We start from the raw sequence: 25,226 nt of genomic DNA on the forward strand, positions 1-25,226 counted from the left end.
GCCCCACCCAGGTTTGGCACTTTTAAGTACAGAGGGGCACCTCCTCCCCTTTGTAGAGTGGTTCTCCAGTAGAATCTCCTCGGAGACTCCGGTGCTGGGCAGTTCCTACACCTGCTTTCAGCTTACTCTCCTTCACTGGGCAGGACAGCCAACTTGAATAGTAGGAGAAGGAGTGGTAACAGCAACGGACTTGGAAATTGCCCAGTTGGGACTTTGTTGCTCAAGTACTCCAAGATGGGTTTGGTTTAGGGGGAAATGTGCTCTGCTGCACACAGTCATTCAAGCATCCAAGTTGTTGGCAGCTCTAATATGCTCAGCTGGTGGCCTCAGGGTCACTGCAGGTGCTAACATCCAGTGGCAAAAGGGAGGCCTACACCTAGCCCAGGGCCAAATTCCATTGGCCAGAACTCAGGAATACGGCTTACCTAAGTACACAAGAGCTGGGAAGTGTAGTCTAAGTCCGTGTACAAAATGAGGAGGAAATTGTTTTGGTGTTCAGCTGCCAGTCTCTGCCACAAGAAATTCGCAAAATGGGAGACTTGCAGTAAAATGTGTATAATGTGTCCTCAGGCCTTCTAAGATAGACATGTCCATGGGAACACCTGGTCTGTTGAGGCCAACTGCCTTGAAAGGCCACTTCCCAGCTGTGATTCCTTGTGCTTGATAATGTTTGGTTCACATTACAGCTTATGTTCTGGGAAGAGCACATATGGAGCATCTAGCATCAAACAAGTGCCAAGCTGGCTGACATTTCTCAGTATAAATGATCGAGTTGGCTTGCCTGTACTTGGTGTGAACAGTTGCTCACAGTTAAACTGATCACCCGTGTTTTCTGTATGTGCAGATCAGAAATGTCAAATTCAGGAGTATGGAGGTAAAAGGAGCATTGAGATCATTCTAACCCACCTGCTTCACATTAAACAAAATTTCCACATTATAAATGGTGAATAAATCAAGTGTATAGCATTAAATATTCAGTACCAGAGGCTCATTTAAAATGGTCTTCTGTGTAATTTATAGTCTCACACCAAACCACGTGATAGGACAAATTTTGGTAAATTTCAATCTGATTTTTTATGGCAAGGAGGAGAATATGAGTATCATATTAATCCTTCCCTATCTTATTCTGTCAGTATTTTAGAGAAAGAAGCTGGAGTGGTTGTTGAAAGAGGGCACCTAGGCGATTGAGCCAAGCCTTATAGGTAGTGTGTCTGGAGTCATCCTAGCTAATACCTGATGTTGTGACATAATCATTAAAAACACCCCTTTTCACTCTCAAAAGAGTTCCGGTTTGGACAATGAATTATATAGGAACCCTATGACCAGGAAGCAGTATGTTTATGTGGCCACCAGTGTTCAAGGTCTGGTTTGCACCTTTGCAGAACCAGCAGGTCAGGGTTGTCAGGACACTTGGGCTGATCCAGGATGGGAGGAAGCTGATTCTCACCAAGGAAATCACAGGAGATGGATGCTTAAACCAGAACGCTGAATTTTTAACTTATTATGAAGACTGCCAAGCAGAGTGGAAATGAATGTGGGTTTGTTAGTGTGTTCTCTCCCTTAAAAGATGGTCTCCTCAGAAAGCCAATTTTCATGATCATTATTCTTGCGGATGAGGAGGTTCAAGGTGACCAGCGTTAGCTGGAGGAGCTGTTGTAATTCGCAAGACATGTTTCAGTACTTCCTACCCACAGAAAGTATATCCTTTGTCCTACTACGAGCTCTCCTTTATAACCAGGAAAGTGGCCTTAGTTCTCTTTCCAAGGAGATATTTGGGGTAAGCATCAGCTATGGATAAAGAATAGGGATGTGTGGTTCCAACTAACCCCTCGTTCTTTACTAATATTAAGTCTCAAGTTCCCTCACCCACTTACAAGACCAGTCAGGGCGAGTGGCAGTGGCAGACACCCCCTGACGCCTAAGGTTCAGCCAGAAGCAGCCTTCTCCTTTCTTTCCTTGCTGGCGACATTGGAGGTGGCAGAGATCCTAAATATTCTTGAGTGTACTTAGTGTGAATCTTTCCCCCAGCCACCACCCCAGTTCCCAGTAGACAGTAGACACAAGGGCCAGGAGAGAGTTAAAATCCATTTTATTAATAGATTGGAGAACACAGCTGGGATCTGAGACCCAGGTGAGGGCTTCTTCTGTCCTCTCTGAAGTGATGACAGCTGAGCCCACTGGGCGGGGCTTGCCAAACTTACCCACCCATCACAGACCGCGGCTGGAAGGTGGAGAGCCGAGTCCTGGCTGGGCCCACCATGGGCAGGTCCTGCTGGGTCTGTTTACTGCATGTAGACTGGAAGCCCAAAAGCAGGTCCAAGAGAAAGAGAGAGAGAGAGAAGAAGCAGGAGGACAAGTAAGCAGGGACCTTTAGTACATGATCTCCACCCAGTAGAGAAAGATGGCCCAAAGAGTCTCAAACTCATCAACCACAACCATCCCGAAGTCACCTGAGAGGTGGAAGCTTCTCCCCAGTTCTTTCCTTCCAGGCTGGCATGTGGTTAGGAGAGATTTTCCCTACTTGGCTAAGCAAAGAATGGAGGAATAAGGAAAAGGGTTTCTCCCAAGAGGTGAGGTTGGGTCAGGAGCCTGGACTGCTCAAGGAATAAGTAGCCAAGGGTCACTCCATGTGAACCTTCCAGTCTGCAGATACTAAGCCAAACAATGGTGCTGGCTACAGCTGCTGGAGCTGGGACTGTAGGTCCCTAAGTCACCTCATGCCTGAATAATAACCACAGAATTCTTTTTCATGCCTCTACTCTACAGCCTGGACCTCTGACAACTGCTGAGTAAGAACTTGACAGACCACTCCCCACCACACCCTACCCCCCAAGGTGGGTGAAATGGATGAAGGTGATCAAAAGGTACAAACTTGCAGTTTTAATAAGTTCTGGCTGGAGATGTAATATACAAAGGGGGACTCTAGTTAACAATCCTATATTGTATTGAAAGTTGCTAAGAGAGTAGATCTTAAAAGTTCTCATCACAAGAAAAAAATTTTGTGATTCTGTGAGGTGAAGGATACTGACTCAACTCCTTGTGTGATCATTTCACAACATATACAGATATCTAATCATGTTTATACCTAAAACTAATATAATTTTATGTCAATTATAGCTCAGTAAAACAGAGATTGACAGACTCAAGAGGCCACCACAGCTGAGGTACAATTTGGCTTGACATCGTGGTGTTCCTACTGTAGAGAGGGCTTCCTTTTGCTTCATTCACAGTAACAGCTTCTGAGTTAGCAGTCAGGGATGGAGTTGTTAGCTTTGTGATAAACCAAAGCAGTAGGCCTTTCAGGCCATGCTGGATGGAGGGGAAGACAAGAGTAGAAGAATAAGGTTCTTCCGGGGTCCATGAACAGATCAAAGTTTCATGGCAAGTGTGGGAGAGTTGAGTCTGATGTAGCTCTCCCTGGCACAGGAAAGCAGCCTTTTCTGCCAGAACTGATGACCTACTAATTTTTAACATTTGGAAATCCTTCCTCCTATCTATAATGAAGAACACCTCTCATCTATTTTCTCCATGCTCTGCTATTTCTCTAGTTATCTTAATGCTATAGCTATCTTTTATGTTTGGGTCCATTTTCAGTACACTCAATATTCCTGGTTTTAGCCTGAGTGATTTCTGCAAAGGATTAATCCCATCCATTACCTGTGATTTTCTTTTCATACTATCACCATTCAAGGGTGACCTCATTCATGGTCCTATATGGTACCTTTCTGTAGTTCCAACAAAGTAAATTTGCATAAATAGCCTGAATAAAACTAAATGATTGCAGAAACATTTTTCCCCAGAGTATTTTTATTAGGGATTCCTGCCACCATATTAACATATAAAACAATCTGGATGTTGACATAGAAATGCAGATTTTACTATACAAAGATAAGGCTCCAATCACAGGTAACATGGCCCCCATATCTCTAGTATTTCAATGAAATCACCTTTTGAATTCTTCCCAGAGTTGTCTTTATAAATATTAGACAAACCACAAAATATATTCCAAATACATAACATTTTACAGTATGTTCCAAGCACAGACAGAAATACACGATACTTTACCTACATTTTTTTAATGATCCAACTTGCATTAGCACTAAAGACAAGATTGTGTGTGTATATGTATTTGCCATATATGTGTGTATATATAACCACAAATGTACACACTGTTGTTTTCATGGAAAATTGAAACCTTGAGAGTGTGGGTTTTATCCCATGGTATCTGAGAGGGAAAAGGAATAATAACATGTCACAAACTCCTCAATTGGGGAAAAATAAACACAACTATGTTTGAAAGGTGTATCAGTTGTGTGTATACAAATACACACATATATACAGATTCATACATAAACACACCTATACCAATAATATGGAATATACATATACTCACACACTTGCTTTGAATTCTGTGTCTCACTGTTATATACTCTCCATCTTTAGAAGCACTTTTCTCCTCATTTGATTCAGGCAGTGGGCGACTCTCTCCTAACAAAACTGAAGTGGATATTTCTAAAATGCTGATTCTATCCCGACAAAATGGCATCTTAGGATCCCAGTTTTATGTTTGGTGGCTGTTGCTTAAATTCAGCAGACCCTATTCTGTTAACTCCTTCGCTTAAAAACATTTCTATTCAATAATGACGTTTTTGCCTAAAAGAGATGTTAGCTGGAAATGTTAAAATATATTGATTACTCCCCAATATAAATCTGCATGGTTGGATTTTGTGGGGTATTGATCCTGTCAGTATTTTTCAGTGTTTTATGATGGGCCATATATTTCCATAATTAAAAAATATTTAATATTACTTTAAAAGGGCAGGGCCTAGGTTGGTTATGGTTTGAACTTCAAAGGAAATGGTATGAAGCATGATTACAAGGGGGACTAATTCTGTGCAGACTACACTGGGGTACCCTTTTGTCAGAACATAGGACTTGGAAGTCATAACAAAGGGGTTCAATTTCAAAGCTGGCCATTTGAAAACTTCCAACATAAACTATATAAAATATATTCTATGTTGGTATCAAATTTCAGGTATTAAATATTCTTCAATAAAAAGCAAAATAAATCACTGAAAGCACATGGGAGAGAATACCTTACAAACTTAATAGCAAATGTATATTCTAGTTTGTTCAACTGAAGGCTTTTAAAACTTATTATTTGCAAACTTAAATGTCTAATAGAGCACTCAGAGCTCCCATGAATGGCCAATTTAGAAATGATGCTAATGATAGAGTTGGAGCATCTATTACAGTTAAGGAGAGAATACAGGCGCCCAATCTCTTTGTAAATGAAGGCAATAGAATATTCTCAGTCCATGGAGAAATTCCAATGCACTATGCCCTGAGCTTCATACTCTTTTCTTTCTCAGTTATATCGCAGTATTGGTAAGTACTCTGCCTGGGGAAGCAACAGAGCCTTTCTTTCTATGGTGGAGCTTATGGTATGAAGGAAGGTACTAGAACATTTGTTCCCTCTACTATCTGGTTAGAGAGGCCTTTTACTATTTCACCCAGACGGAAATGCTAGATCCTCTAATGAGTCCCTTCCACTTTCTTAATGGAAGCCCCAATTAGAAATGAGTTAAGATCTTAAGAAAACCAGGAAAGGAAAAGAGGATAATGGCCACCACATAGGAAGATCATCAGCATTTATCAAAAAGCCAAACTCCATTCTTTTCATATCCTCTCTCTTACACTTCTTTTGAAATTTCTTCCATCGAATCAATGAATAGCATGAGGGACCCAAAAAATATGCCTTAAGGTTTCTCCACCTTTATTCAGATCCACTTAAATATATTCATGTCAACTCGGACAGCAAGTGCACATTCTTTACATCATCCACTACCATGCATTACCACCACTTTCATAAAAGATGGTTTGCCTACCACCCCTTGCATACCAGCCTCACCAGAACTGTTTTGCTACTTGCCCAATGCCCATCTGCTTCTACTCTTGGGTTTAATGTACAATAATATGCAATTAACTAGTGTAACTTTTAACTTTTTTCCTTTAAAATGTTCTGCATCCCCAACCAAAATGTATGGACGGAATGCAAATGAAGGTAGTAAGTCATCTTGTCCAAATACTTTGAAAAAATGGACCACCCTGTGTCCACTTGAGTCTTCGTTTCTACATCCTCCAGTTCCATCATCCATTTCAAGAGCTTACTTACTACAGTGTCTTTCTACCATCTCATACGCAGGTAACAACAAATTATGCCATTGGTTCAGCCAAAAATATTGTAAAAAACAAACCAGTGCCAAAACATTAAAAAATTCCTGACATACCCTTTGCGCATTAGTCTTACAATCTGTACACTTAAATAACTCCAGGAGGCTTCTTTTTTTGCTAAAAATTTACCAAAATATTTTGAACACATAAAAATATTTTTAAAAAAACAGAAAACAAAAGCCCAGCATAAATTTAGTTGTATAGGCATCGGTTAGAGGACGTTGTTTTCACTAAGGATTATATTCAAAAACTTTCTCTTGGGTTGTTACTAAAATTCTGATTCTGAACCTTATAATGGTGCTAACTATTAAAAAAGGGGAAATCTAATTCAGCTCAATGTATTATGTATTATGATATAATAGATAAAGAGTATGTCTGTAGTATAATAAAAAATAAACATATTTTTGGTTATTTAAAGGCCATCTTCCTGACCTGTAACTAAAATAACTGTATTTGACTTGAACTTATTTAACTGCAGTGAATTATGGAAAGCTAACTTAATCAGTTATGAGTAAGGAACACCTGGTCATGGCCCTGTGACCATTCAGAACCAGGCATTTGCTAAAAAAACAAAAACCAACAAATCACTAGTATTGAATATAGCCCTTAGTCATATGAGATACGGACTTTATGAGCAACCCAGCATGTAGAGAATGAGGTTTACTTTGCCAGCCACCCACTCCTTTAGAGGGCAGTAGTATTCATAGTGAAACTGCTCAAACTCTGGCGTCTGGCGGATTTCACATAAGAAGGAGAGATCAATACCTGACTCCAAAAGGAGGAGGAGCAGGGGGAATACAAAGAGCAGCAGCCCCAGGCCCACCACCAGGAGCCTGGAAAAACTCTTGACCAGTGGGTTCACCCGAATATGGCCGCTCAGAATGTCATAGCTCCACGACAAAGCTTGGCGAGCCTCCTTCAGCTCTTCTTCTTCGGCCATCAAAAAGGCATGTTCGTCTGCTTCTAGTTCCTCAAATGAATCTGTGTCTTCTCTTTCCAACTCCAGCCTCGATGGACAGTCAAAGAGCATGTCAATCTCATCATCATCCACAGGGGTGGGGAGCAGGCTGGCACTTGGGTTGTAGGCCAGTTCGGAGATGGTCAGGGGCTCTTCTTTGATTTTCTCTTCCTCTTCACTCTGGGGGTTTTTGTACTCCCGGGCTTCCTTCACTGGTGAGCTAGAGATCACAGGGGCAGAAATGTCTTCTTTGGGTAATGGAACACCTGTAAAGAGACATTTTTTTTCCTTAACTTTATATTTCAGGTTGTTTTATCCCTTCCCCACGAAGATCTATAGATGGAAAACTAACAAAAGAAAAAAAAAAGGAACTCAAGGAATCCATGAAATTATTTTGCGGAATCCTTTTAACAAGGTCATTTTAGTACAAGACTCTAAAGTCAACATGCTAAACCCAAAATAAGCAACACATCTCAAATGGTTGACAATACAGTATTTATATGTACAATTACGGTCTGCAAACCAACTTTGGTCAGGTCTGCAAGCATAAGAGAATAAACCACTATTGTAATTTTGAGTGGTGTCTTTTAGAAGTCAGCATTTACTGTAATACTTCATTGGATGACAAATTATAGAATCTGTTCAATGATAGTCTACTTTTTATGTATTCTAGTCTTCCTTCTAGGCACAAGTTAGTGGTTTCTAGTTTTATAGGACTGCAATTATATATAACTGCAATCATGTATGTACAAACTTGCAACTTGCTCCCTTCATTTAACATTTTAACTTAGACATTCTCCACTCAATCAATCAATTAGTTGCCTATTGGCAAACATTTAGATTGCAGTTATAGAAAAAAAATAATAAAGATACTAGGAGATATCTTTATATATAAAAGCTTTTTTACCCTCTTGTTTGAGTTCATTTGCCACAGAGAGCTGTCTGAAAATTGCTTTGTCAAAGGGCATGCATGTTATTTCTTAAAGTTTATCAGGGGAGAGTGGTTTCTCAGCTCTTTGTGTCAACAGATGGCAAACGGAGTTGCCTAAGGCCAGCTCTCCTCATTTGGAGCCTTGGGATCCTAGTGGGAAATAAAGGTCTGGCTTTATCAAAGCCATGTGCCTCAGGGTGGATCTACAATGTGATAAAGTGGTAGCCAGGTGCATTAAGTAACTAGAAACCAGTTTTTAACTACTACATTTCAGGATTTCTAAGACGTGCAAGAAGTGATATCACCAAGATGCCACCATAGGTCATACGGGACTTAGCTGTTGTTCTTGTGAGGGGGAGCAAACAACTATCCCTGGACATGACACCAAGGAGAGACTCCTAGAACGTGGGAGTGAGGCTAAAGCATCCCACTCCACCACAGAGAGCAAGAGAGACCACACCAGAAGGGTAGAGTCATGGCTACATAATGCCCCGTCCCTGGCCAGTGACCGACACCATACTTGGAAGTCTAATGAAGAGCCCAGGGGTGATATCCAGGATTGGGGGTTGCTTCAAGGGAGCTGGCTTTGCCTCCTCATGAGTATAGGGGAATCTGTGGAGTTCAAAAACTGGGACTCTGATTGGGACAGAGGAGCAGGGAGGGGGCTTCCCACAAGCAGCACTTGAATCTGGGCAGACCTAGTGCACACCTGCTGTGCCCAAGTAGAACAGTGGTTCTGTTCATTCGCAGAACCAAGTCAGGGGTACCGTCTGACCCCTGGGAATGCAGCAGGGTTCAGGTCTGCTTAATTTGGGTCCTCAGATGAGTTTTATCAGCCCTGGAGCATGGTCTGTCCCCTCCCTGGGCAGAAAAACTGAGTCCTAGTCCCACACTCTGTAGAGCCTGGCTCCTGGCCCCTCTCAACCAGAAAGCCTAATGGGGAAAATTAAAAGTTGCTTGAAGGGGGCCTCCCAGGCAAGAGTTGAGGTTGAGTCACAGCTCGAGGCTGTGGAGAGTAGTCCCCAGGCCCACGTGACAGGAAGGGCTGGGGAGAACACCTGTAAGCTACATGACTTGGCAACTCTCAGGCTGAGGGGTAGGTGCGTAGAGCTGACTGCCTTCAGAGCAAAGCAAGGGGTCCTGTTTGGCCAGAAAAACTGCAGCATGAGTCAGCTAAGGTAAGGACAACAAAGAGCCTTACTGGCCTCTGAGCTGCTTCTCCTGCTGTGTCCAGGCAGGGAAACTAATCCATAGCCCCACTCATTGCTGAAGAGGCTTCAGCCCCACTGACCAAGGAACTTCACCAGAACGCATCAGAAATTGCATGGCCCATCCAGCAGCCCTGCTCCCAGAGAGCACACACCCTGGGGCTTTCCTTGCCTGCAGAGCAAAACTGGTAGCCTCACCTGCCCAGGATATCCCATGCACACTCTTACTTGATTCAGGTCCCCAGACAACAAACTATGCAGGCCCTGGGCCCTGTCTTGCTGCCCTGGCAGGGCAGGGAAGCTAATTCATAACCCCACTTTAACTGCTGAGTATAACACCCAGTCGTGACCATCTAGTAAGACTACCCAGAGAATCCAGGCAACTGTGGTGCCCATCCTACAGCCTCACTTGGGCAGGAAACCAAGCCAGCAGTCCTACCCAGCTGTTCTCAGTCAGTGGTACACCCACACATCCTTGACCTCAGAGCTTACACACTTGCCATGCCCCCAAAATAGCCCCTAACAGTAGGCCTACCTGCCCGAGGATGTTACCAGTAGACACGTTCAGAAACCCAAACAGAGCTGTTGAAGAACTCTCTCTGCCAAAATGAACCTGCAAAGTCTGGGACAGGAGATCACTTACCACTTGCAGATACCAAAGTAGTTCACTGGTGATCAATCACCATAATAAGTCAGGTAAATATGACCACACCAAAGCATACTAATTAAGGCACTAATTACTAACCCTAGAGAAACGGAGATCTGTGAACTGTCAAAGAATTCAAAATAATCCTCTTAAGTTTAGTGAACTACAAGAACGCATAGGTGGCTAAAGAGAATTAGGAAAATGAAAAATGAATAAAATGAGAAGTTCAACAAAGAAATCGAAACTATCAAAAAATAAAATCCTAGAGCTGGAAAATACAATAACTGAAGAATTCAATAGAGTGCTTCAAAAGCACACTTGACTATGCATAAGAAAAAATCAGCAACCTGCATGACTGGACAAATTATCCAGTCAGAAAAACAAAAAGAAAAAAATGAAAAAGAGTGAGGTCACAGCCCATAGAACTTATGGGACACAATGAAAGAAACAATATCGGCATTATGGAAATTCAAGAAGGAAAAGAGAAAAGGGTAGAAAGTACATTTAAAACAACAATGGCTGGGCTTCTGATCTAAGATAGCAATATAGGAAGACCCTGAACATACTTCCTCCACATACACACCAAATCTACAGCTAGTTATAGTGCAGTTCCTCCTGAAGACCTGAGGGCTGAAGTAGCAGCTTCTGTACAACATGATAGAACACAGAGAAGGGCAAGAGAGGTGGAGATACTGTAATGAAGGAAACCCCTACCCCTGATGCTGCAAACTGCACAGGGGAGGGATAGTACTGAGGGACTGTGCGTGGATTCATTGCTCTGGAGCACAGAAAACAAGCTGTGGTTAAAAGAGCAGCTAGAATATAAAAGATTAAGCCCTAGAACTCTGCCAGATGGCAGCAGAACTGCTGGAACTCTCTTTGGGTCAGAGGGACTGGCAAGCACCATGGTTTACATTCCCCCTCCACCTTGATAGCACAGGTGGGAACAGGGTCTGGATGGAATAACCAGCCTGCCACCCCAGCGAGCCCTGGGCACCTAGCCCAGACCAGTCCTGCATGCCCTGGGGCACACAAAAAGAGCTGTGGTTTAAAAGAGCAGCAAGGATATAAAGGATCCAGCCCTAGAACGCTGCCAAATGTCAGGAGAGCTGCTGGAACTCTCTCCAGGTCAGAGAGGCTGGTGACCCACCATACTTTACAGTCTCCCTCCATCTTGATAGCATGGATGGGAGCAGGGGCTGGGAGCCCTAGCTTATTGCCTCAGTGAATCATGGGACCTTAGCCTACACCACCTTCAGTTGTCCAACCAGAGTGGCCCCAGCACAGCACACACTGAGATGTGCCTAATCAGTGCTCACTATAGCTCCAGCTATCTTACCAAGGTATCACAGAAGCAAAGTACCCTGGAACACTTCAGGCCTATTGCACTTCAGCTCCAGATGACTTGCTAGGGCACCCTCATACCTGCTTCAGGTCCAGCGACCCTAGCCAGGGCACTCCCTGCAGAAAGCACCCTGGGAACACCCAGCCAAGTACCTGCCTCAGTTCCAGCCACCTACCAGGGTGCACCCCGTGTGAGTACCCCAGGACCCCCTGGCTTGTACCCACTTCAGCTTCAGCAGTTTTGTCAGGGTGCCCTCAGCAGAGTGAGCCCTGGAACCCCAGCCCACACCAGTCACAGCTTGAGCCAGCCAAAGCGCCAGGAACACACAGTTTACACAGGGGATGACCATACACAAGACCATTCCTTTGTGTTTGGAAGAAGTAGTTCTTCCACCTAATTCATAGAAACAAACACAGAAAGAATAACAAGACAAAACCACAGAAAAAGAACTAAATGAAATGGAGATAAGCAATCTACCTGATGAGTTTAAAGTAATGATCATAAAGATGCTCACTGGCCTGGAGAAAAAAGCTGGTGAACTGAGAACTAAACAAAAGAAATGAAAAATATAAAAAATGACCAGAGTTGAATAATACAATAACTGAAATGAAAAATACACTAGAGAAAATCAACAACAAACTAGTAGATGCAGAAGAATGCACATATCCGTGATCTGGAAGGCAGGATTAGAAAGAATTTTTAAAAGTGAGGACACGTAGGGGCGCCTGAGTGGCTCAGTTGGTTAAGCGACTGCCTTCGGCTCAGGTCATGGTCCTGGAGTCCCGGGATCAAGTCCCGCATCGGGCTCCCTGCTCAGCGGGGGGTCTGCTTCTCCCTCTGCCCTCTTCCCTCTTGTGCTCTCATTCCCTCTCAAATAAATAAATAAATAAATCTTAAAAATAAATAAATAAATAAATAAATAAAAGTGAGGACACGTAAAGGGATCTCTTGGTCAACATCAAGCAAACATACAATCACATTATAAGGGTTCCAGCTAGAAAAGAGAGAGGGGGCAGAAAACTTCCCTAACCTGTGGAGGGAAACAGACATCCAGGTTCAGGAAGCAGAGAGAGTTCCAAACAAGATGAACCCCAAGGAGGTCTACACAAAATAATTAAAATGTCAAAGATTAAAGATAAAGCTAGAATTTTAAAACCCACAAGAAAGAAGCAACGAGTTACAACTAGTACAAGGGAAACCCCATAAGGCCATCAGCTGATTTTTCAGCAGAAACTGTAACTATATCATGCCACTCCCTCCTGGCCTGCAAAGTGCTGAAAGGAAAAAAACCTACAACCAAGAATACTCTACTTGGCAAGGCTATCATTCAGAATTTAAGGAAAAATATGGGGTGCCTGGGTGGTGCAGTCAGTTAAGTGCCCGACTCTTAGTTTCGGCTCAGGTCATGATTTCAGGGTTGTGGGATTGAGCCCTGCATCAGGCTCCATGCTCTCCCTCTCCCTCTGTCCCGCCCCTGCTCTCTCTCTCTTTCTCTCTCTCTCTTTCTCTCAAATTAAAAGCAAAACAGAAAAATTGAAGGAAAAATAAAGAGGTTCTCAGAAAAACAAAAGTTAAAGGAGGTCATCACCACTAAACTGGCCTTATAAGAAATGTTAAAGGACTTTAAGTAGAAAAGAAAAGGCCATGGTTGAAAGTAGAAAATAATGAAAGAAAACAATTTTCTAACTAAAAGCAAAAATCCAATAAAGGAAGTAGAACAAATACAAGCTAAAAAAAAAAAAAAAATTTAAAAGACAGAAGTAAAATCAATTATATCTTAAAAGTTAAGGGAACTCACAAAATAAAAGGATGTAAAATATGACAACACATACATAAAAAAGTGGAGGGGGGAGTAAAAATGAAGTTCTTTTAGACTGTGTTCAAACTTAAGAGACCATCAACTTAATATAGACTGCTATATATATAGGATGTCATATATGAGCCTAATGGTAACCACAAATAAAAAACCTGATATAGATACACAAAAAATAAAGAGAAAGGTGTTGAAACCATAAAACTAAAGAAAGTCATCAGTCACAAGGGGAGAGAACAAAAGAAAAAAGGGAGAACTACAAAAACAACCAGAAATCAACTAACAAAATGTAAATGGTCGAAATGCTCCAATCAAAAGATATAGGGCAGTAGGACGGATAATAAAAACAACAACAAAAACCCAATCCATTTATATGCTGCCTACAAGAGGCACATTTCAGGACCTAAAGATACATACAGACTGAAAGTGAAATGATGGGGAAAAAATTCCATGCAAATGGAAGTTAAAAAAAGGCCAGGGTAGCAATACTTGTATCAGACAAAAGAGACGTTAAAGTCTGTAATGAGACAAAGAAGGACATTACAAATGGTAAAGGGATCAATCCAACAAGAGGATATAACAATTGTAAATATATGTGCAACCAGTGTTGGATCACCTAATATATAAAGTAAAAAATGAACAGACACAAAGGGAGAAACTGACAATAATAAAATAATGGTACAGAACTTTGACACCACATTTACATCAATGGATAGGTTATCCAGGCAGAATATCAATAAGGATATCATATCTTTGAACAACACATAAGTCCATCTGATCTAAACAGATATATACAGAACAGAATATACATTTCTTTCAAGTACACATGGAACATTAGATGAAATAGATCACATTAAGCCACCAAACAAGTCTCAATAAATTTAAGAAGATTGAAATCATCATGCATCTTTTCTAACCACACAGGTATGAAACTAAAAATCAATCACAAGAAAAAAAAAACTAGGAAAAAAAAACATGTGGAGATTGATCAATGGGTCAATGAAGAAATCACAGAGGAAATTGAAATGAACACAAAAGTTCAAAATCTTTGGGACACAGCAAAATCAGTTGTTAAGGGGGAAATTTGTAACAATACAGGCCTACCTTAAGAAACAAGAAAAATCTCAATCTAACCTCATCCCTAAAAGAACTAAAAAAAGAACAAATTCCAAAGTTAATTGAAGGAATGAAATAATAAAGATAAGAGCACAAATAAATGAAATAGAGACAAAAAACAACAAAACACAACAGAAAAAAAAAATCAATGAAACCAAGAGCTGGTTCTTCAAAAAGATAAAATTGATAAACCTTTATCCAGATTCACTAAGAAAAAAGAGAGGAACCAAATAAAATCCTAAATGAAAGATGAGAAGTAATAACCGACACCACAGGAATACAAAGGATTATAAGAGACAACCACAAAAATTGTATGCCCACAAATTAGACAATATAGGAGAATTGGATAATTTCCTAGAAACATACAATCTTCAAAATATGAATCAGAAATAGAAAATATGAACAGACCAATTACAAGCAATGAAATGGAATTCATGATCAAAAAACTCCTGACAAACAAAAGCCCAGGACCAGATGGATTCACAGGTGAATTCTACCAAACATTTAAAGAAGAGTTTATACACATTCTCCTCAAATTATTCAAAAAAATGGGAGAGGAAGGAAAGCTTCCAAATACATTCTGCAAGGCCAGCATTATCCTGACACCAAAACCAGACAGACACTACAAAAAAAAAAAAAAGAAACAAAAACAAAACAACAACAGAACTACAGGCCAATTTCCCTAAAGAATACAGATCCCAAAATCCTCAACAAAATATTAGCAAATCACATTCAACAATACATTAAAAACATCATTCACCACAATCAAGGGGGATTTATTCTGAGGATTTATTCAGTATTCACAAATCAATGTGAAATACCACATTAAGAAAATGAAGGATAAAAATCATATCTCAATAGATGCAGAAAAAGCATTTGACAAAGTACAACAGCATTCATGATAAAAATTCTCAATAAAGTAGGGTTTGAGGGACCATACCTCAACATAGTAAAAGCCATATATGTAAACCCACAGCTAACATTATACTCAATGGTGAAAAACTGAGAGTACTCTAAGATCAGGAACAAGAGAAAGATGTCCACTCTCACCACTCTTCTTCAATATAGTGCTGGAAGCCCTAGCAGTCAGTCCTAGCAATCAGACAAGAAAAAGAAATAAAATGCAAGAAAGAAGTAAAACTTTCACTATGTACAGATGACATGACACTATCCACAGAAAACCCTAAAGGCTCCACCAAAACCAGAAGTAATATATGAATTCAGTAAAGTTGCAGGATATAAATTAATACATAGATATTGGTTGTTGCTATTCACTAATAATGAAATAGCAGAAAGAACACAATTCCATTTACTAAGTGTGCTAAATACCATTTACAGTTGCACCAAAATGAATAAAATACCTATGAGTAAACTTAACCAAGTAGGTGAAAGACTTGTGCTCTGAAAACTATAAAACACTGACACAAGAAATTGAACACAACACTAACAAATGGAAAGATATTACATGCTCATGGATTGGAAGAATATCGTTAAAATATCCATACTACCCAAAGCAATCTATAGATTCAATGCAATCTCTATCAAAATACCAACAGTCTTTTTCACAGAACTAGAACAAATAATCCTAAAATTTGTATGGAACCACAAAAGACCCCAAATAGCAAAAGCAATCTTAAGAAAAAAGAACAAAGCTGGAGGTATCACAATTCCAGATTTCAAGATATACTATAAAGCTGTAGTAATCTGGCACAAAAACAGACACATAGATCAATGGAATAGAATAGAGAGCCCAGAAATAAACCCACACTTATATGGTCAATTAATCAATGACAAAGGAGGCAAGATACACAACGGGGAAAAACAGTCTCTTCCCAGTGCTGGGAAAACTGGACTTGCAAAAGAAAAACTGGACCACTTTCTTACACCATACACAGAAATAAACTCAAAATTGGTTAACAAACTAAATGTGAGACCTGAAAGCATAAAACTCCTATGTCTTAGCAACATTTTACTAGGTATGTCTTCTGAGGCAAGGGAAACAAAAGCAAAAATAAACCATTAGGTCTATATCAAAATGAAAATGGAAAAGGAAAACATCAACAGAAGGAAAAGGCAACCTACTGGAATGGGAGAAGATATCTGCAAATGATACATCTGGTAAGAGTTTAATGTACGAAATATATAAAGAATTTATATAACACAGCACCTAAAAAACAATTTGACAAAAACTAGACAGAGGACCTGACTAGACATTTTTTCAAAGATGACAGAGTGAACAGAAACATGAAAATATGTTCAACATTAATCATCAGGGAAATGGATATCAAAAACCTCACCTCTGAGCTTATCACCTGTCAGAGTGATAACCTCACACCTGTCAAATGGCTAGACTCGAAAAGACAAGAAATTACAAGTGATGGTGAGGCTGTGAAGAAAAGGAAAACTCGTGCATGGTTGGTGGGAATGTAAATTGGTGCAGCCACTGTGGAAGAGAGTATGGAGGTTCCTCAGAAAATGAAATAGAGAAATACCGTATGATCCAGTAATTGCACTACTGAGTATTTACCCAAAGAAAATGTAAACACTCATTTGCAAAGATACATGCATCCCCTATGTGTATTGCAGCATTATTTACAATAGCCAAGATATGGAAGCAAACCAAGTGTCCACTGATAGATGAGTGGATAATGAAGATATGGTGTTTATATACACCATGGAAAATTAACTAGCCATAAAAAAGAATGAGGTCTTGCAACAACATAGATGGACTTAGAGGGTGTTATGCTAAGTGAAATTAGTCAGAGAAAGACAGATATAAGATGATTTCACTTATATGTGGAATATAAAAAACAAAACAAAAGCAGAAACAGACCCGTAAATACAGAGAACAAGCTGATGGCTGCCAGGGTGGGGTGTGCAAAATGGGTGAAGGGGAGTGAGAGATACAAGCTTCTAGTTATGAAAGGAGTAAGTCACAGAGATAAAAGGTACATACAGCATAGGGAATATAGTTAATAGTGTTGTAATAGGGTTGTATAGTGATAAATAACAACTACACTTGTGGTCACGGTAGCATAATGTAAAGAGATGTCAACTGTACACCTGTGACTAATGTCACATTGTGTGTCAACTATACTTCAATTTTTTAAAAAGCAACAATGGTGTAAAACTACCCCAACCTGGAGAGAGAAATAGACATCCAGACCCAAGAGACGCTGAGGACTGCCAAATAGGCTGAACCTGAATAGGGCAACACCCAGTCACATAATTAAATTGTCAGATGTGAAAAACAAAGAATTGTAACAGCAGCAAGAGACCAGAGAGAAGTTACATACAAGGGAAGCCAAATGATACTTTTGGTGGATTTTCAACAGCTACCTTTCAGGCCAGAAGAAAATAGGATGACATATTCAAGCTACTGAAAACAAACAAACCTGTTAAATAAAAATGCTATACCCAGTGAAGCTGCCCTTCAGAAATGAAGAAGGGATAAAAACTTTCCAGAATAAACAAAAGCTGAGGAAACTCATCACCACTAGATCTGCCTTACAAGAAATGCTAATGGGAGCTCTTTTGTGGAAATAAAAGGGTACTAATTAACATAAAAATTAAGAAGGCAGTGTAAAACTCATCTGTAATGGTAAAATATAGTCAAAGTTAGATTGTGTAGTATGGTAAAGGTGGTATGTAATTCACTTACAACTTTAGTTTAAAGGTTAAAAAACAGTAAAAATAATCATAACTAAAATGATCTGTTGTTACACAATATAAAAATATGTAAATTATAACAATAATCTAAAATGTAAGGGAGAGCAGAAGTCAAAGTGTAAAGCTTAGGAATTCTATTAAAGGTAAGTTGCTATTATTTTCAAATAGGGTGTTATAATTTTAAGATAGTTTATGTAAGTGGGGCACCTGGGTGGCTCAGTTGGTTAAGCGGCCAACTCTTATTTTCAGCTCAGGTTATGATCTCAGGGTCCTGGGATCCAGCCCTGCATTGGACTCCATGATCAGTGGGGAGTCTGCTTCAGGATTCTCTCTTTGCTCCTTCCCCCCCCCCCCCACACACACACTCTCTCTCTAAAATAAATAAATCTTAAAAAAAAAAAAAAAGTATTTTATGAAAGCTTCATGGTAACCACAAGGGAAAAACCTGTAGTAGTCACACAAAAGAACATGATAAAGAAGTCAAAGCCTACTGATACCACAAGACACCAAAACATTAAAAAAAAAAAAAAAAAAAAGGATAAGAAAGAAGGAACAATGAACAACATGGCAATAGTAAGCCCTTACTTAGCAATAATTACTTTAAACATAAACAGATTAAATTTTCCAATCAAAAGACAAAGAATGGCTGAGTGGATTAAAAAAAATCCAACAATATGCTGCCTATAGGAGGCTAACTTTAGCATTAAAGACACACATAGCCTGAGAGTGAAAGGATGCAAAAAGGTATTTCAAGCAAGTGGTAACAAAAAGAAAGCAGGGTAACTATTCATACATGAGACAGAACAGTCTTGTATGATCCTTTGTATTTCTGTGGTATGAGTTGTAATGTTTCCTTTTATAAAGCTGGCATTGCCCTGATAACAAAGCAGAAAAGGACACTATCAGCAAATTACAGACTAATGTCCCTGATGAATATAGACACAAAAATTCTTAGTAAAATAATAGCAAATCAAATTCAGCAGCACACATTGAAAGGTTCCTTCACCATGATCAACTGGGAGTTATACCTGGGATATAAGGATAGTTCAACCTGGGATGCAAATCAATCCATGATACATTACATTAATAGAATGAAAAAAGAAATCCTATGATCATTTCAATAGCTGCAGAAAAGCATTTGACAAAATTAAACATCCACTTATGATAAAAACTCTTAACAAATTAGGTACTGAAGGAATATACCTCAACATAATAAAGATCATGTATGATAAGCCCACAGCTAACATCATACTCAATGATTAAAGGTTGAATGCTTTTCCTCTAATATCAGGAACAAGACAAAGTTGCCCACTCTCACCACTCCTACTCAACATAGTACTGGAAGTCCTTGCCACAGCAGTCAGTCAAGAAAAACAGAAGGCATCAGAATTGGACAGGAAGAAATAAACCTGTCTCTATTTATAGATGACGTGATTTTATAAACAGAAAATCCTAAAGATTCAACTAGAAAGCTGTTAGATTCAATAAATGAATTTGGTAAAGTTGCAGGATATAAAATTAATACACAAAAATAAGTAGTATTTCTATACACTGAGTTATCTGACAAAGAAATAAAATAATCCCATTTACAATAGCATCAAAAACAATAAAATACTTAGGAATAAACTTAACCAGAGGTGAAAGATCTCTACTCTGAAAACTATAAGACACTGATGAAAGAAATTGAGAGGACATAAATAAATGGAAAGATATCCCATGTTCATGGATCAGGAGACTTAATATTGTTGTTAAAATGTCAGTACTACCTAAAGCTATCTATAGATTCAGTGCAATACCTACCAAGGTTCCAATGGCATCTTTTATAGAAGTAGAGAAAACAATCCTAAAATTTATATGGAACCACAAAAGACCTCAAAGGGCCAAAACAATCTTGAAAAAGAAGAACAAAGCAGGAGGCATCACACTTCCTGATTTCAGTAACCTACAGTAATCAAAACAGTATGGTACTGGCATAAAAACAGACAAAAATATCATGGAACACAATTGAGACCCAAGAAATAAACCCAAGCATATCTGGTCAAGTAATATTTGACAATGGAGCCAAGAATACTCAGTGGAGAAAAAGACAGTCACGTCAATAAAATGGTACTGGGAAATTTGAATATTCACATGTAAAAGAAAGAAGCAAGACCCTGTTCTTACACTACTCACAAAAATTAACTCAAAATGGATTAAAGACAAACATAAGACATGAAACCACAAAACTCCTAGATTTAAAAAAATGTGGGAAATGTCAAGCTCCTTGACATAGGTCTTGGCAATGATTTTCTAGATATGACACCTAAGTTACAAGCAACAAAATAAAAGATAAACAAGTAGGACTATGTTAAACTATGAAGTCCTTCCCAGCAAAAGAAACAATCAACAAACTGAGAAGACAACCTACAGAATGGGAAAGAAATATTTGCAAACCGTTTATCTGATAAGGGGTTAATATATTTATACATACAGAACTCCTACAACTAAATAGCAGAAAAACAGAAACAAATAATCCAGTTATAAATGGACTAAAACCCTGAATAAACATTCTTCCAAGAAGATACACAAACGGCCAAAAGGCACATGAAACAATGGTCACTTATATTCTCAGCAATTGAATTAAAAAAAGGAAAGAAATCAGATTCATGGTTACCAGAGGCAATGGGTGGGGGGAACTGGAGGAAGGGGATTAAAAAGTATAAACTTCCAGTTATAGAATAAACAAGTACTAGAAATATAATGTTAAATATGATGACTATAGTTTAACACTATTATATGATATACAAGAAAAGCTATTAAGATAAAAGATCCTGAGCGTTTTCATCACAAGGAAAATTTGTTTTTTAAAAATTGCCTCTATAAGAGACAATAGATGCTAACTAACTGTGGTAATCATTTTACAGTATATGTAAATCAAGCCATTATGTTGTACACTTTAAACTTCTATAGTGATGTGTTTCGATTATATCTCAATAAGACTAGAGAAAAAAAGATGTGCAGGAGTGAATTACTGGTTTTATCTTTCAAAATTCAACATATTTCCTGATAGTTCTAGTATGATAGCACTGAGCAACATACATGAACGACACCATAAAACATGTAAGCCGTATATGAGGTCCAACAAGCACATGAAAAGATGCTCAACATCATTAGTCATTAGGGGAATGCAAATCAAAACCACAAAAAGATAATACTTTACACACATTAAGATGGCAATAATTTATTTTTTAAACCTGAAAATAACAAGTGTTGGTAAGGATGTGAAGAAATTAGAACTCTGTGTCAATGGGGGTTTACAAATGGTTCAGCCGCTGTGGAAACAGAATTACCAGCAATGTATTCCAAAGAGTTGAAAACAAGTACTCAGGCCAATATGTGTACACAGATGTTCATAGCAGCATTATTCCAGTAGTCAAAAGGTGAAAACAACCTAAATGTCCATCAGTGGTTGCATAGGTAAAATATGGTATATCCATACAATGGAATATCATTCAGCCATCTTAAAAGACAATGAAGTACGGACACATGCTACATGGATGAATCTCAAAAAACGTATGCTAAGTGAAAGAAGACACAAAAGGTCACATAATGTATGATTCCATTTATCTGAAATATCCAGAACAGGTTAGTCCATAAAGACAGAAAGCACACCGGTGGTTGCCAGGGGCTGATGGAAGAGAGGAATGGGGAGTGACTGCTTAATAGGCTTCATCATCCTTTTGGGTGATGAAAATGTTTTAGAACTAGACAGAGGTGTTAGTTGCAAAACATTGTGAATGTACTAAATATTACTGTGTTGTTCACTTGAAAATGGTTGGTTTTATGTTATATGAATTTTGCTTCAATAAAAATTTAAAAAATAAATGCAAGCCATAATTTTTCTACTACCATATAATACTCCATGAAGCCTGAAGGGAGAAAGTATTCACAGTGTAGGGAAAGATGACAAGAGTTATGACTCTGTGGAAAGCTAAATGCTGGGGCGCCTGGGTGACTCAGCTGATTAAGCATCTGCCTTCGGCTCAGGTCATGATCTTGGGGTCCTGGCATTGAGCTTCTCCCTCTCCCTCTGCCCCTCCCCGCCTCTCATGCTCTCTTCTTGTTTGGTCTCTCTCTCAAATAAATAAATAAAATCTTAAAAAAAAAAAAAAAAAGCTAAATCCTTACATTTACATATCTGGTATTCCATATCCCCAGAAGGAGGGTCAATGTACTCTCCTCAGGAAAGTAGTGAAAATAATGTATATGAGTGGTATCACTGGTCTAGAAAGACCATCCCCATCCACTTTGGCTATTTTCTTTGCTCCCATACTTATTGTTCGAACAGCATTTCCTGTGTATGGTTTTTCTTCCCTAAGTCTTCTTTTCCTAAGACACAACCTATTCTCCCTCTGTCTTCTGCTTTCCACATCCTTCTCCTAAAACAAGAGGGTAAGAGAAATCTCCCATTTCCAGATTGCAGTATTTTGTTGATGGCAACTCCATTCTTCCAGTTCCTCAGACCAAAAGCCTTGACTTTTCTCTACTCACACCCATGCTGTACCTGTCAGCAACTTCTATGTCTCTACCTTCAAAAAACCTATCCAGAAGCAGACTAATTCTTTCTACTTCCACTGGTCCAAGCTGCCATCCTTTGTCACCTATGTTACCGCAACAGCACCTTACTTGGTCTCTCTGCTTCAGCCCGTGCCCATGTGAGGGCCACTATCAACACAGCAGCTGAAGTGATGCTCTGAAAACATGGGGCAGATGGTGCCCCTCTGTTCAACACTCTCCAGTGGCTTTCACCTTACTCAGAGTCTAAGCCAAGTCCCTGCAGGGGTGTCTACGGCCCTCCTCAGTGTACTGCCTCCTTCCCTCCTCACCTCTCTGACCTTGTCCTCCTATGGTTCTCTCCCTTGGTCTCTCCATTTCAGCCATGCAGATGCCCCGCGGTCCCTCAAATATGCCAGTCGTGCTCCCACCGAAGGGCCTTTGCACTCGCTGTTCCCTCTGCTTGGGGCACTCTTCCTCCAGATGGGTTCACACACTCTCGCTCTTTGCAGGTCTTGAAACAGATCTCACTTCCTCAGTGAGGCCCGTCCTGGTCACATTATGTAAAACTTCAATCCCTGTTTGCATCACTCCCTATTTCCCTTCCCAAATTTATTTTTCTTCTGAGAAGTATAAGGAGGAAAAATAGTGCATAAGCAAAAGGTGAAGCCAGTGGCTTCTGGGAAGACATAATTACGGTAACTAATACGGGGTCACAAAGGTCGGTGCCTCCACAGGCCAGGCAGGTACTTAACGTGAAGGAGCGTGGGACAATAGGCAGCGGTAGGGACTGCGGAAAATTGACCATATGGAGCTCCATCTGAAAGCTTTAAAACTCAAATTTTAAGAAACACCCATACAGCTCACACAAAATGTGCCTGTGGGCCTTTTTAGGCATACAGGCTGCCAGTCTATAAATGCTATTAGGATAAAATCAGCTACATTGCTGATGTTTCCAAGTCACTCACTTTTTTTTTTCCTGGAAAGGAGGAAGTAAGCAAGGAAATAAGTCTTCTTCCCCTTCATAGTTTTTCTAGCCACTACTATGAGATGTCTGGAGTTTCATATTACCTTCCCCTCATTTCTATGCTCAAACTTTAAGGTGGCTGAGGTAGAGCGGTAAGGAGACCAGACAAAGGTTAGACAGCCCTGGGTTTAAACGCCAGCGCTATCACTTAAAGGCTTCAGTTATTAAGTAACTTCACTTAAAAGCTAATATTCTTGGGGAGCCTGGGAGACACAGTCAGTTAAGTGTCCAGCTCTTGGTTTTGGCTTGGGTCATGGTCTCGGGGTCATGAGATCGGGCCCTACCCACATCAGGCTCCCCGCTTGGTACGGAGTCTGCTTGGAGACTCTCCCTCTCCTTCTGCCCCTCCCCCCCATGCTCACTCTTTTTTTTTTATAAAATAATTTTTTTTTAAGCTAATATTCTTGGAACTCAGGTTGCTTCTCTAGAACACAAGATAACACATGCCTCATAAGGCTAGCAGGAGGGTTAAATGAAATTATGGATGCGTAAGTGTTATCTATGGCAAAAAAGCTATAGAAATTAGATCTTACCAAAAAACATTAGGCTAAGTTGATCTATGAAGCAACATCATTTTATCAATACACAGATCAGCTTTCTAACAAGTCCACTGTTGTAGAGTACAAGGAGAATTTCATTATAGTTGGTTATCCATATTTTCTCAGTTTTCTTTATATGATAGATGCTTAAAGTTTCCCACGCACCTTTTCTGGTGAATTCTAACAAGAATATCTAAAGAAACCAGAAATACTAAATTAGTAAGATTTACTTACACTGCTTCATTAAATTTATTTTTACTTCATCTATATATGAGAAGATGCCTGAATATATTCGCAAAGCTCAATGGCTGACAAAATTTTTCAAGGTGAAATGGCAGTAATATAGGAAAAGTAAATACCTTTCAAATTTATATAAGGATACAGCCCTAATTAAAATTAAATAATAGCCGTAAAGTTTCTAACACATAGGAAACACTCCATAAATGTTAACTATTATAATTATATATTAGTACAATAACATAACGATGTTTTAATGCCATTATTGTCATTATTCAATTTGAAAAAATACCCTATGAAGTGAAATAGCAAGAATCACAAAATGCTGGTGGAAAAGACTAGCCACTGATGACGGACAGGAAATGTGCCTGCCATGTACAGTCAGGCAGGTTGCACACTGCCTATTCCATCTAACACGATTCACACAATCCCAGTGTGATGCCACTCCCTAAAGATAAGCCACGCACCACAAAAGAACCTCCTCAGCAGGATTCTGACAGATGAAGATTTTCAGTGACAGCATCTCAGTGCTGAAGGGAAAACCTAGAGACCTTTTAAGTACACAGCAGAATTAGTGGCAGGTAAAAATGGAGTAAGTATTGCACACATTTACATTCAGAAATGAGCCCCTCTATTAAGTGGACATATGACAGAATCCAAGTACTACAGCCGAGAATACCAGCAGCTTGTGCGCATACAAAACAGCTCAAGAGACTGGCTAATGGTCTTTATCTGGTTTGCCTGGGTCTGGTGATGTTTGTGAATGAAGCAAGGCATTATCAGTTGTCACCAGACTAAACCTCCTTAAATAAAGATTACAGTAAACCCTAAGTAATTCACGAGTTTGCAGAAAGGCTCAAAAGTGTGTAGAAAAGAAAAATGTGAGAAAGCACTTTAGGGACAATATGGTGATATAATGTAATAGATCACCCGTCATTAACATTTATCTGCACTAACCTCATTAGCAAAG

The 25,226-nt window shown here is 39.5% G+C and overlaps 1 protein-coding gene across 3 annotated transcripts in view; it reads right to left on the reverse strand.

The window, feature by feature from the left end:
• Positions 1-2,072: 2,072 nt before the first annotated feature.
• FRMD3 (FERM domain containing 3) overlaps positions 2,073-25,226 on the reverse strand; it is a 293,007-nt gene continuing 269,853 nt past the window's right edge. For 2 of the 3 annotated variants that reach the window (XM_032392981.1, XM_032392984.1), the window contains one exon: positions 3,603-7,458. In XM_032392981.1, the coding sequence (XP_032248872.1) occupies positions 6,863-7,458 (596 nt within the window). In that variant the 3' untranslated portion in view covers positions 3,603-6,862. Of the gene's footprint in view, positions 2,297-3,602; positions 7,459-25,226 lie in introns of those variants that run through there. The other variant, XM_032392982.1, reaches the window with a different exon arrangement.

This window comes from Phoca vitulina, unplaced genomic scaffold (genome assembly GCF_004348235.1).
Source record: "Phoca vitulina isolate PV1807 unplaced genomic scaffold, GSC_HSeal_1.0 scaffold70, whole genome shotgun sequence".
Lineage (NCBI taxonomy): Eukaryota > Metazoa > Chordata > Mammalia > Carnivora > Phocidae > Phoca > Phoca vitulina.